The sequence below is a fragment of the Gadus macrocephalus genome, chromosome 4 (genome assembly GCF_031168955.1).
Source record: "Gadus macrocephalus chromosome 4, ASM3116895v1".
NCBI lineage: Eukaryota > Metazoa > Chordata > Actinopteri > Gadiformes > Gadidae > Gadus > Gadus macrocephalus.
In genome coordinates, this window is record NC_082385.1 from 1590238 (window position 1) to 1603307 (window position 13070).

Below are 13070 nucleotides of genomic sequence, written 5' to 3' on the forward strand. Positions count from 1 at the left end.
GGAACATAGGACCCTTTTCCCAGAAAAGGGTCCTATGTTCCCCGCAATCTATCAATTTTTTAAAATATTTAAACTTTGATGCGGCATTCACGTAATGACAGCCAATCGGCGTTCAACAGAGTGACATGTCTAACGTAACAGCCAATCAGCGTTCAACCGGCCAACTCAGTGCAGTGCAGCCCGGGGTGAACTGCAGCATGGAGGAGAAAGTGATTGTTGCCGTTTGCGACTCCCGGAGCTCTTTATATAATAGTATATAATATAATTGTATAATAATATCACGGCCAAAAGCTCTGTGCGCCTCCGGATGGCCGTAACGCGGGGAGCTCTCGTAGGGATTGGGCTTCTCGGGGTTTGTTTACCGGCGTATGAATATACTGCGTCAGGTTCTCCGACGTCTCTCCCTCTTCCACAAAAGGTAAAGACATGCAATGGTAGTTATCTCGGCCGGAATTTGGCAGTAATGGTGGAAAAAGTAACAGACCGGGGAACATAGAACCCTTTTTAAAAAAAGGGTCCTATGTTCCCCGGTCACATACATATCGGGGAACATAGGACCCTTTTTTGGGAAAAGCAGGGAACATAGGACCCTTTTTTAAAAAAAGGGTCCTATGTTCCCCAGTCTCATACAAAGAGGGGAACACGCTCCCCTATAGACTACCGTAGGTTTATGAACTAAACGGCGGCAAGCTAGCGAAAGCCGGCGGCAAGCTTTGCGGAGCACCGGTATTTAACAACCATGGCGAATCAAAATATGATCACACACTTCTTCTTCTTTATATAGCCTGCCTATCAATTTTTTTAAGTGCAATAAACACAGACAATATCCGACCGTTTTTTTTCCAATTTGACCGGTAAAATGAAACCTTCCCGGTCACATGACCGGCACCAATTTCTTCGAGCGGAAACACTGACACACACACACACACAGAGTTGCATCATTAATGTAACACATTGCAAGAGCCGGCTTTTCCTTACTTGTGACCATGAGCCTCCATGACCTTCTCTCCTCCTCCTGCTACTCCTCATTCAATTAGATAAAGATCCACTGTGTCTTCGCCCTACTCAGCCCCCCCCCCCCCTACAGACACCTCAGCCGCCTTTCCCCAAACGATGAGAGAACTGATAAAGAAAGCCAAGGTGCTGAAAAGTGGATGGAGGGAAGACACATTTCTGTCCCCCTCTCTCCACCCCCCCTTTGGAATCCCCAGTACAGCCCCCTGATCGAAGGAGCACCTGAAGATAAGCTCTGTAGAGAGAGGAGAAAGGATCGCCGAGACAGATAGAACTCCTTTGTGTTCTCCAGGATGGTCTACTGAGTAGAAAACCATCTTTTTGCAGTTATTTTTTGCAATAGTCTCTACTGCAATGCGTTGCTAACCAGAGCTCCTGAAGCACAGACTAACGTGCAACATGTCCAAAACTCTGCAGCCAGAATCCTCCCCAGGACTAGGAAATATCAACGCATTACGTCCGTAACAGCTCCCAATCCCCTATAAATTAAATTCAAAGGCCCTGCTGTTAGTTTTATTGCATGCAGTAGCTCCCGAATCACGGACTAACGTCCAACATGTTCAAAACTGTGCAGACAGAATCCTTACTAGGACGAGTAAACATCACCATACTACAGCTTCAGCGAGCTCCCAATCCCCTATAAATTAAATTCTAAACCCTGCTGTTCGTCCTTATTTAGAATTCAGTTCAAAAGCCTGTTCTTTTCCATTTAGAATTCGACTCAAAAGCCTGCTGTTCGTTATCAACGCCCACCATGTCTTCGCCCCCTGATGCGTCTCTGAACTTGAAGTACCACACACATACACACGCACACACGCACGCACACAGACACACAACAGGTCAGCAGGTCAAGGCCCACTCACCACGACAGATCACATACTCGGGCGCTGTATGATGGGTGAGCCTTTCCTGAGCGTTGCCCGGGGGACTGTGCGGAGTGCGGAGGTTCACAACATATGGCTGAACACACACCCGTATATCAAGGCTTACACCAACAGCCGCCGACCAGAGTATCAGTCCTCCTACACACCACTTCAAATGATTAATGTTGCATCAATCATACTTAATTTTGATCTTATGATTATCTCCTATTTGTTTTACCCGGAGATATCTTGATATGAATCGTGATATGTCGAATAAAAGCAATTCTATTATTATGTCACTGTCTCGCTCATTTCCCTCTCACTCTTTCCTCTCTCACTGTGTTGAATGCCGATGAGATAAAGAGATCGACACAGCCCAGGGTGGAGTTGGCTGAGTTCATTAAGCATGCAAAGAGGTGTCACAATTGAGACGTTTGCGAAACAAATGGCCGCATAAAATCGATTTAGTGGAAAGCAGGAGGCCGGGTTGCTCTGTTGGCACATATTTGGGACTGTGCTGACGTTGAAATGTACACAACACTGTTGGGTCCCATTTAGCATCTGGAGCCCATGTTGAAGTCTAATGCGTCCGAAACAGTGACTATTGAACCTCAACGGAGATAATGTGTGGCTGTTGTCATTAAGGGGAAATTGCCCGGGCAGCTTTGGTTGGTTTGTCAAAGGGTTGATTTAAATGAATTCACAGATTGTGATGGCCGTTTTCATTGGTCAATGTCGAAGGACGGACTTAGGAGCCAAAACTTCTACCTTTTTAACGCATTGAGCGCACATACAACTGATTCTACAGACATATACTGTCCATTGGACCCCTATTGTTAAAGTTTCTAATTAAGTTTATAGGTTTAATTGTCTCACAGAGGAAAAAAAAGAAGAAAAAAACTGCCATTTGTACAATTTGTTCATGGAATTACAACAGAAAACGTTATCCAGCAACTCTATCAATTGAACAACAAAACTATCCTTTAGAAAAGATAATATTTTGCATACATACAATATTTTGTATGTATAGAAGTCGATTATGTATAAAGCCCACAGAACTGGCCCCACCATCGTGAACCTTTAGCGCTCCCGTTAGCCGCAAGAGGCAGATAGCATCATTTCTCGCCCTTTCCTTGTATGAACGTCATCTAATCTCACAGCTCTCAAACACAAAGAAAAACACAACCGCGTTTAACAGATAACGTTGCTTTTGACCCCCGTATAATAAAAATAACATAGGATAAGCTTTAGAAAGGCAACGTTTTAAAGATGTAGTCATTGATCAAATCATAAAAGCTGCATTGTGGCAACTTTAATTCACAAGATGAAACTCAGAGTGAGATACTGCCACCGTTGCTTTGACACGGTGGAAGTATAAATAAGCTTTATTAATGTACTTTTTTTTGTAACTCCTGTAAAATACCCTATTCTCCACCTTATCTCAATATGCAATCAAAAGATGCACGATGTTAGATGTTAAAACAATTGGCCCACTCACCATATAAAGCTTTATACACCATTCATGTGTATGTGCTGTAGGCATAGTCCTTCACAAATGCGTTTCTTGGCTTCGTTGGATGTTTTTCTTAGTCTACAAGAAATGTATAAAGTAGCTTACATGGTGCAGAAAAAAATAACCACACACACACACACACACACACACACACACACACACACACACACACACACACACACACACACACACACACACACACACACACACACACACACACACACACACACACACACACACACACACACACACACACGATAAACATATGCAATTTTGGATATCCACCATGATGACACCATGCATCGTCCTACCGGTTGAGTGATTCCTCTCGTCGCTTTCTTAACGGTTCAATTCGGGCTGATCTTCTACCAATCACCGAAGGGGGGCGTATTTCTTCTCCATTTTCGTCCCTTTTGTTTCGGGCTTTTCTTACGCTTCAGATTCCCGTGATATATTCAATATCCCTCTGTCAAATAGACAGGCGCCAGCCAACCCTTCCCAGCTGCCCAGATCATAACTTAACTCGAATTTGGAGTGAATCCCTATGAGAAGCGTGTTGTGTTTGTAATCGAAATTTAATTTCTTCTCTTCACTGAGTGGTCGTTAACATTTTGGTTTGCAGCACGACGACAATGAGCTAAAATTAACGGCCTGTGAGACCGTTGCGCACACTATAGTAGGCTATAGTATTTCTAACTATACTCAGTTAGGAATGGGCCAACAGCTGTCACTTGATGGTACAACTTCTATACAATATTGTTTGTATTTAGTAAGTTAACGAAGTACCCACGGAACACTAAAAACCACTGGCATCTCTTTTACTAACTCGATTTCTCAACTGAAACAAACATTTATACAGTGTGAGGCTGACACCTGTTGGGGAAAGTTTGGAATTACAACGAAAGGTCTCGTGACATTTCTTACATTGGGTCTGTAAGATGTAATCATATGAGAAAAGCCAATAAAAACTATTAGAATATGAACGTTTATGTGTAATAACAATACCAGACATATAAGAGCATCACATGTCATGTGAATTTAAATGAAAATATGAAATGAATTGTATATTGTCAAAATCCATATAGAACAACGGGCATGAGTTTTAGTTTTAGTAGCCTACTCAAATGTTGCATTAATATTAGAATATTTCTGAAGACACTTTCATCCATAAAATTATTAACATAAACATAACTTATTAAACATAAAAACGTTGTAAGTTTTAGTAAGGGTTAGTCTTGTTCACAGATTCATTCAATTTAGCATTAATAATGTCCATATTAATGTTTCCACACCGAGTCAGTGAACACGCATGTAATTGGTTTTCATGCACTTCTTTAATATATCAGTTTTTGATATTCACAACAAATACATTAAGCTCTTTCTCCATATGATACAACCTTAAATATCATTTCGTTTTTTTTTACACTGAAACCTTTTTTTCCCCTCAGGTCTGCCTATCAAAATGTCATTTTTATGTCTTTGTCGCGCCATTTTAAAATCTCATTCCATTTGTAATCTCCATGCCTGCTAGCAAACTGGACAATATTTCCTTTGTACAGCTATATACAGGTGAAAAAACCTCCCATTTCTTTTTTAAATGATAGTTCTTCAGGTAAGAACTGGGATTGTTTGGGTTTAAGGTGCAGGCAAAGAGGACAGTTGGAAATGTGGAGGGATGAAAATTAAATGTAGGAAGAGGAGTGAGTGGAGTCAAACACTAAAGATTATACAGAATATTGTGTGAGAAGGAGCCCATATAAAGTGGGGGTGCTTCGTGGAGACCCCTCCCTCCCCCCACACAAAACAACTCTTTTAAGTCTTCTGCAACTCCCAGAGCAAAAGGGTTATTCGTATTTTAAAACATCTCCCCAAAGGTAGGCAAATAACTTATAATAACAGTAACATGTCCTTCAAAAATAAATAGATGAGAAAAAAGAAAAAAACGACACTTCAAAATAAAAGCTTTTTTTTTCCTTGAGGTGTTCACATTGTGACCTTGGTGAGGTCATCGTTCAACCTTGAGAAGGTGAGACATCGATAGAGGTGAGGCGAGATATGGGGTTGTACTAAAATCCTTCCAAGTAGGGTGACGATTCATTGTGACATTGTAAAGCTGGGCATAACGACATAAACGCAAAAAAACGTTGATGCTAAGGAGATGGGGAGGCTCGAGATGGCGGTCGCACAATGAGCCGTTAAAGAGTAACCACACGCTCGGCCGCCATTTTGAGCACGCTGCCCCCAAGAGGAATTGAAACCAAATTGGTAGTTCGGTTGAAATGTGGCAGTTTGTGACAAAAACTAAGGCAAAAAACCTCTATTGTACAATCAAACCACTTTTCAATTCAACTCAAACCAAAGTGGATCCAGACTGAATATATTTTTATCTTTATTAGAGTTTGGACTAATCTCGGACAAAATCAGGGCGTGTCCGACGTATGGGTAACGCAATCTGATGAAAAGTTGAACATTTCTCAACCTTTTGACGAGGGAGACGGAGCCGATGGAACGGCTTGACCCACAATGCATTTCGAAAGCGCCCCATGCAAAGTCAATGACATCCGTCGACAGACGTGTACAGTGTGAACGCGGCGTTACACGTCAGAAAAAAAAAAAAAAAAAAAGCGTCCGGTTTTGTGCACGTTATGAGCGCACTGGATGATGTTTTGACACAAGCGGTCCGGTGTGGCATAGCTGTCCTTTAACAGAGGGCCCGCCCCCAACCCCCCCCCCCCCCCCCCCCCCGCAGAGATGTGGTGTCACCCGTTCTCAACCGGCGATAACTGGGGGAATTTTTTGTATTTTTCGTTCTATAAAAGGAGGGTCGATGGCGATGGCGTTGGCGTACATTTTTTAAAAACGGTTGACTGTAAAAGTGTTCCTAGACTTTGGCCTTAGCAGCAGAAGATTCACAGTTCAGCTCCTTCGGACGACGCGCGCGTGAGAGAGAAATATGTTTTTTTTAAGGGTCAGCGACTCATCATCACAACATTGTGTCACAATTTATTTGTCAATAAAAAAAAAGGCAACTCACTTATTTTGCTTCAATCTCTACAAAGTGCAAGTACACGAGCCACAAAGACCAAACGAGCGTCAGAAAGAAAAGACGTGATTGCCAAAAGAAAAAACAACGACAACAACAACGAAGCGCATTTTAAGAACAAAAACAACAACAAATAAAACTCATAAATAAAGTCAGTATCCGCAGGCCTGCCTGTCGACAGAAAACAAAAAGGCAACCGATAACGAAAGGAAAGAAACCTGTTTTCTCGCTGACCCTACCACACACGTTGGAATGGAAAATTGTGCGCGTGTGTGTGTGTGTGTGTGTGTGTGTGTGTGTGTGTGTGTGTGTGTGTGTGTGTGTGTGTGTGTGTGTGTGTGTGTGTGTGTGTGTGTGTGTGTGTGTATGTGTGTGTGTGTGTGTGTGTGTGTGTGTGTGTGTGTGTGTCGACCCCATAGCCTCTCAAGGCCCGGTCTCTTATTCTTCAGCAGGTCAAGTTGTGGCCATTTTACGTCGCCGATGGCAACTGTCAGCTTTTTCGTTTTTTTCTGCTGTTCTTCAAGCGGAGTGCAGGAACACCGAAACAAAACAAAAAGTAACACCTAGGCTTTGTGTCCGCGTTGAAGTGGAGGAGGAGAGGCGGTGGATTCAGGGTATAAATAATAATAGTAGAAAAAAAAATGAAAAAACTCAGTTAACGTTCGAATTCGGGCGACGCAGCCAAGCTAGGTGGGGGGAGGGTGGGGGTGGGGGGTGTAAGCCACGAGTATGCTCTACTTGTGATAAAATACAACATTAGGCCCGGGTGTTGGGGAAAAGTAGCAGCATCTTAGGTCCAGCAATCATGGGTCCAGCAATCACAGCAAAAAACAGAACCCCCTCTTACTCGGTCAGTGACCATGGATACAAAAAAACAAAAAACACAAAAGTCGTTTTTTTTCATCCAAACCCCCGTGACCAGTGGTTGGAACAGGAGGAGTGTGTTGACTCTGTCAGGCACTGGTCAGGCCGCTTGCCAAATGCTCTGGAGTGAAACTGATAATATGTATATTTTTATAGATAAAATCATACCATCATTTTCAACATTTGTGGTTTCAACATAAAATTCGGATTTTACTGAAACAAAAAGTGGATGGCAAAATACCGTACTTCAGGAGTTTGGTCAAAATGGCGTTTCTTAAAACTTGATGGAAATTGATAAAAACGCATCTTAGGGTGGTAGTGAAGGAAGTTGAAAACCCTTCCTTGTGGACAATTAAAAAAGCTACCCTCTCCTCTTCTCTTTCAACAAAAAATGTGTAAAAAAAAAAAAATTGCGATATTCTTTAGCTCTCTTCAGGTGCCCGGAACGTGACTAGTGCCTGGAAACATCTAGGAAACGACAGCGCTGGGTTACAGTAGTGGGACGGAGGGAGGGGTCTACTTCCTGTCTAGACCCACTCCACAGGAAGTGACTCCCACTGATCCTCCGTTCTCTTCGACCAGGGGGCTGAGGTACGTCCCCCCCCCCCCCCCCCCCCCCCCACCCGGCCCGACGTCCTCCGCCATCGCAACCCCCCCCCCCCCCCCCCCCCTCACCTCCAGAAGGCAGGAAGTGGTGCTCCAGTTTCGTCGTCCACTTCCGCTCGGAAAAATTATGTAAACGGGGGGAAAACAAAATAAAAAGGTTTGGTTTCGATATCTTCGCGTCTTCATTCGCTCTTTCTTGTGTCATTCAAGTGTTAGCCCCGCCCACCGCCCCTCCTCCCTCTCTCTTTCTTCTTCATTGGTGTGTCTGGTGCGGCCGCCAGGTCGACTGGGAGGGCTTCCATGGGCAGAACGTCCTTCGGGGGTTAAAGTCGAAGAAGAAGAGAAGAAGAAACCGCACATTCTTTTGGACGTGGTATTTTTTTTTTTGTCGTTTTTTTTGTTGTCGTTTACCGTGATGAAATGAATCCAGCGTTGGAACACAAGACTTTTTTTTTTTCTCTTCTTCTTTCGAAGCAGTCGTTGATAAGGGAACGGACTCGTAAGGGCCTGCAGCACTTATTTAAACGCAGAGAACTCCCCTGTGAGATAAAAACAATGACACAAGGCCAGACGTTAAACTAGAACCATTCAGGTGCTGCCACAGCAGAACTTTAAAGATGTCAGCGGCACAAACGATCCAACATTAAAAAACTAATTCCGCAACATTTACACAAAAGGTGCTCTTCAATGAAAGACCCCCTCATTGCTTTCAGCAACATCATTGATTATTTTCTCCTTCCTTTCTCTCTCACGTGTAGCAAATCTAGTGATGATCATCTGCTAAAGATGCTAGTGCCGAAAACATAATCTTCCATGCAGTATGCATTTAGTGTCTGTCTGTCTGTCTGTGAGCGTGTTTATATCTGTCTGTCTGTCTGTCTGTCTGTCTGTCTGTCTGTCTGTGAGCGTGTTTATATCTGTCTGTCTGTCTGTCTGTCTGTCTGTCTGTGAGCGTGTTTATATCTGTCTGTCTGTCTGTCTGTCTGTCTGTCTGTCTGTGAGCGTGTTTATATCTGTCTGTCTGTCTGTCTGTCTGTCTGTCTGTCTGTCTGTCTGTCTGTCTGTCTGTCTGTCTGTGAGCGTGTTTCTGTCTGTCTGTCTGTCTGTCTGTCTGTCTGTCTGTCTGTCTGTCTGTCTGTCTGTGTCTGTCTGTCTGTCTGTCTGTCTGTGTCTGTCTGTCTGTCTGTCTGTCTGTCTGTCTGTCTGTCTGCGTGCCTGTCTGTCTGCGTGCCTGTCTGTCTGCGTGCCTGTCTGTCTGCGTGCCTGTCTGTCTGCGTGCCTGTCTGTCTGTGTGCGTGTCTCACCGTATCCACCGGCCTGGATGGGGGTCTTGGGCGAGGCGCAGGCGTAGAGGCTGAAGTCCTCCGTCTGGAAGCCGGCGCGGTTCAGGGAGGGCTCCGAGGCGCTGCGGTGGATCTTGGGTAAGGAGCGCGCCAGCAGCTCGATGGACGCCAGGATCTGAGCGGACGCAACCGACACAAACGCTCAGCGCTCGGATCACTTTTAGGCGCACTTCTTCCCATGTTTTCTTTCCGTTCAAGTTACTGTCCGTCGTTCTTTGATGTTGAATGTGCGTGTCCACGTGTGTGTGTGTGTGTGTGTGTGTGTGTGTGTGTGTGTGTGTGTGTGTGTGTGTGTGTCCACACGTATGCGTGCGTGCGCGCGTGTGTGTTCGTGTGTGTGTACATGTGTGTGTACATGTGTGCGTGAGTGTCCACACGTAAGCGTGCGTGCGTGCGTGTGTTCATGTATGTGTTCATGTGTGTGTACATGTGTGCGTGAGTGTCCACATGTGTGTGTGTGTGTGTATATGTTGGATTTTCTGTCCAAATAAAGTCAATTTGACACTTCGGGGTTCAGCAGAATGTTCTGGTCAGTTAGTCGACTACACTACATGGTGTCTAGAGTTTGTATTAGTACAGGTGCAACGGGCGTTGAACATGGTACCTTTTTGCCGGAAGTCAAACATTCCTGAGCCCTACAATTAGTACAAGGTAAGCTTCCATTCATTGGTGGAATTGATCAAGAATGGTGTGGACAATGGATCCAAGCCTTAGCAAGTTTGAATGACAAATGATCATTAACCAAACAACAGAGAACAGGAATGCCTCCGAAGCTCGTCGCGAGTGACACCATGGAACACAACTCTCAGCCAATCAGAGACGGAATCGTCCATGACCGCCGCCGTTTGGTCCCGCCCCCCTGGAGGGAGAGTTTGACCTGTGACGTGACGACGGGCTCCTCACCTGGGGGAAGAGAGGCCGTTCCTCCCTCTTCTTCTTCAGGCAGTCCACCATCAGCCTCTTCATCGCCTTGGGACAGTTACTCCTCACCTTGCTGAGGTCGGGCGCGAGGTAACCCCGGCCCACCATGAAGATGATCTGGAGGGGAGGGGGGGGCAGGGGGTCATTTTCCACGTATTGTTTTTCAAAGTAAAAGCCAAACTGATTAGTTATTTCACATCCAAATCTATATCAAATCTATGTCTCTCAATACCAATATTTCTACCACTAATATAGGAGCCTCCCCCCCCTCCCTCACATAAAAGGCCAACACACAACTAGCTGCTGTGCTTCCCCAGACAATCCCTCAAATCATAACCAATTGTATTTATTTTGTTCCGCAACGCACCCGTTTTAGTCGAAAAGACGCGATACTATGAAACGCACAGAGAGATCTCGCATTCGATCGCACGTCACTACTTTCCGATATATCGAAAAACGGGGTGAAAGCTCAACATCGACGAGGTCAACCGACGCCGAGTGCGGCGGTCGCCGTGGCGACGCCTCCTACCTGGTCTCGGTTGTTGATGTTGGAGTAGGGCAGCACGCCGGACATGAGCTCGTACAGCACGATGCCGAAGGCGTACACGTCGGACTGGAAGCTGTACGGGTTCTTGTCCTGCAGCCGGATCACCTCCGGAGCCTAGCGGGGAGAGGGGGGGGTAGTTTAAAGGTGACATATTATAGCACCAGTTGGACACATCTAGGTGGACACGCCCTATTGGGATGTGAGAAGAGGCAGATTTTCAAAACAGCTTGTAAAGGCCAATCACACTCTCACCTGATGGTGTAATCTATCACCTTTAAGAACAATATGCCGTTTAGCAATAGGTGCTAGGGCATGTGACCGGCAACTTCATGTGGGAAGATTAAACTTTATTAATCCCTTTTCAACCTGTATATAATGTGGGCCAAAGCAATACTTTTTGAAATGTAAAATGTATTAGTAAAAATATTTTTTTTCAAGAATCGTATGTAAATATTAGATAAAAATGACATCAAGCAGTTCCATTCCGTCACATTCAAAAACAAAAGATGACATTTTTAATTTCCTCTCCATAATTATTACATACTCAAAAAGTATGTAATAAGTGGCTCATAAATCAGCCACTTAGCGAGCTCTTTCACTCACCATCCACAAGATGGAGCCAGAGAGCTGCTCAAACTGATGCGAGCCGCTCCAGCGGGACTTCACTGTGGCCAGACCGAAGTCCCCGATCTTCACCGTCAGGTCTTCGTGCAGGAAGATGTCTGGGAGAGGGAGGGGCGGTCAAGGAAACCACGCCTCGTTCCACCCATGTCTCCACTATGTCGTCTCCTTCTGAAGCCCGAATGTGCATCCTGTCCTTACAATACTTCCTAACATCTCAGCCTTAATCATCAGAGCGAGAAACGTCCCCGCAGTCCTTCCTAGAACCCTGCGGTGAAAGACTGAGACGCAAGAACGAACCACAAAGAATCCATTACTTCTGGGCCGAGTCGCGCACCGATCACTAAGTGCAACGAGGAGACGGAGAGATCAGGACGGTTCAGCGGATCGGACAGACAGACAGAGACAGACTGTCTCCACGTCGGCCCCATGGTCCAACACCACCACCGCCTCCACTGTGCTGAGGCCAGCCCAGCACAGCCTTGCACGGCCACACAGAGATCTGTGGATCTCTGAGATTGGACCTAGCCTGGCGATTGCCAGGTCTGGTGAGGCTGCTGTCATTTTCTTCAGCACAAGAGGCGTGATCGACGGGCCTAGTTCAACTGACTCTGTACGCGGTTGTCTGCCTGCCGCCGCTTCCCTGTCGTCATTGTGTTGAACCAGCCAACAGCACGCCGGGGGGGAAAAGCCAGCTTGGTGATTGGCTCCCGTAAAAGCGGATCGGCCTCAGGAGGAAATGTATTGCTCCTCTACAGACCCTTCTCTGCAGGGCGAATTCAAACCGCCGGCAGAACGGGCCGGGGGGCATCCAATATGGATCGGACCGCCGCTCCACTACCTTACTGTAGTTGAGTAGAGTTTTGAAAATAGGATACTGTTGCTCTTCAGGTCTCTATGGATGATGGACTTGGCGTGCAGGTAACTAGAACAGACACAACAAACACATTGTTAAACTGGTGAATACACATTGTTCAAAGTATAACATTGTGCCCGTAAGAAAACAATGATGTAAAACTATATTAACAATGATTTGCCGGTAAATATAAGGACAGGAATAATTTAGCGTGCGCTTGTCCATGCGCTTGTGTGCGTTTGCTCGAGTCTTTGTACATGTTTGTACATGTGTCCACATGTGTGCATGTCTGTGTGCGTGTATGTATGTACATGTGTGTGTGTGTCCACATGTGTGTGGGTGTGTGTGTGTGTGTGTGTGTGTGCGTGCGACTCACTCCATGCCCTGTGCAGTCTGCCGGGCGATGTCTATGAGCTTGATCATCTCGAACTTGGTCTCGATGATGTGCAGGTGGTGGTAGAGGCTGCTGCCCTCGCACCACTGGGTCACGATGGCCAACTGCGGCTTGGTGGTGTAGCCCATGAACAGCAGGATGTTCACGTGACGCGTTTTCCTGTTGGGGAGGGGGGGGGTCAAACGACAGAGAGAGAGAGAGAGAGAGAGAGAGAGAGAGACAGAGACAGAGACAGAGACAGAGAGAGAGAGAGAGAGAGAGAGAGACAGAGACAGAGACAGAGAGAGAGAGAGAGAGAGAGAGACAGAGACAGAGACAGAGACAGAGACAGAGACAGAGACAGAGAGAGAGAGAGAGAGAGACAGAGACAGAGACAGAGACAGAGACAGAGAGAGAGAGAGAGAGAGAGAGAGAGAGAGAGAGAGAGAGAGAGAGACAGAGACAGAGACAGAGAGAGAGAGAGAGAGAGAGAGAGAGAGAGAGAG

General features: G+C 45.7%; 1 protein-coding gene across 1 annotated transcript; it reads right to left on the reverse strand.

Moving 5' to 3' along the window:
- Positions 1 to 4705: 4705 nt before the first annotated feature.
- LOC132455585 (serine/threonine-protein kinase B-raf) lies at positions 4706 to 12755 on the reverse strand. The gene is made up of 7 exons (XM_060049472.1): positions 12568 to 12755; positions 12214 to 12260; positions 11318 to 11436; positions 10697 to 10828; positions 10150 to 10284; positions 9208 to 9361; positions 4706 to 8442 (listed from the first exon to the last, which is right to left on the reverse strand). The coding sequence occupies exons 1-7, from the start codon at positions 12711 to 12713 to the stop codon at positions 8420 to 8422; spliced, it is 756 nt and encodes a 251-aa protein (XP_059905455.1). The 5' UTR covers positions 12714 to 12755; the 3' UTR covers positions 4706 to 8419.
- Positions 12756 to 13070: the final 315 nt, after the last annotated feature.

Bases quoted from the DNA above. Each gene is read 5' to 3' on its own strand.
- LOC132455585 (XM_060049472.1), bottom strand. From the start codon at position 12,713: ATGGGCTACACCACCAAGCCGCAGTTGGCCATCGTGACCCAGTGGTGC. The intron at 12,261-12,567 runs GTGAGTCGCACG...TGTCTGTTCTAG, and splicing joins CAGACTGCACAGGGCATGGA to TTACCTGCACGCCAAGTCCA. The intron at 10,285-10,696 runs GTAGGAGGCGTC...CCTCCCCTCCAG, and splicing joins ACATCAACAACCGAGACCAG to ATCATCTTCATGGTGGGCCG.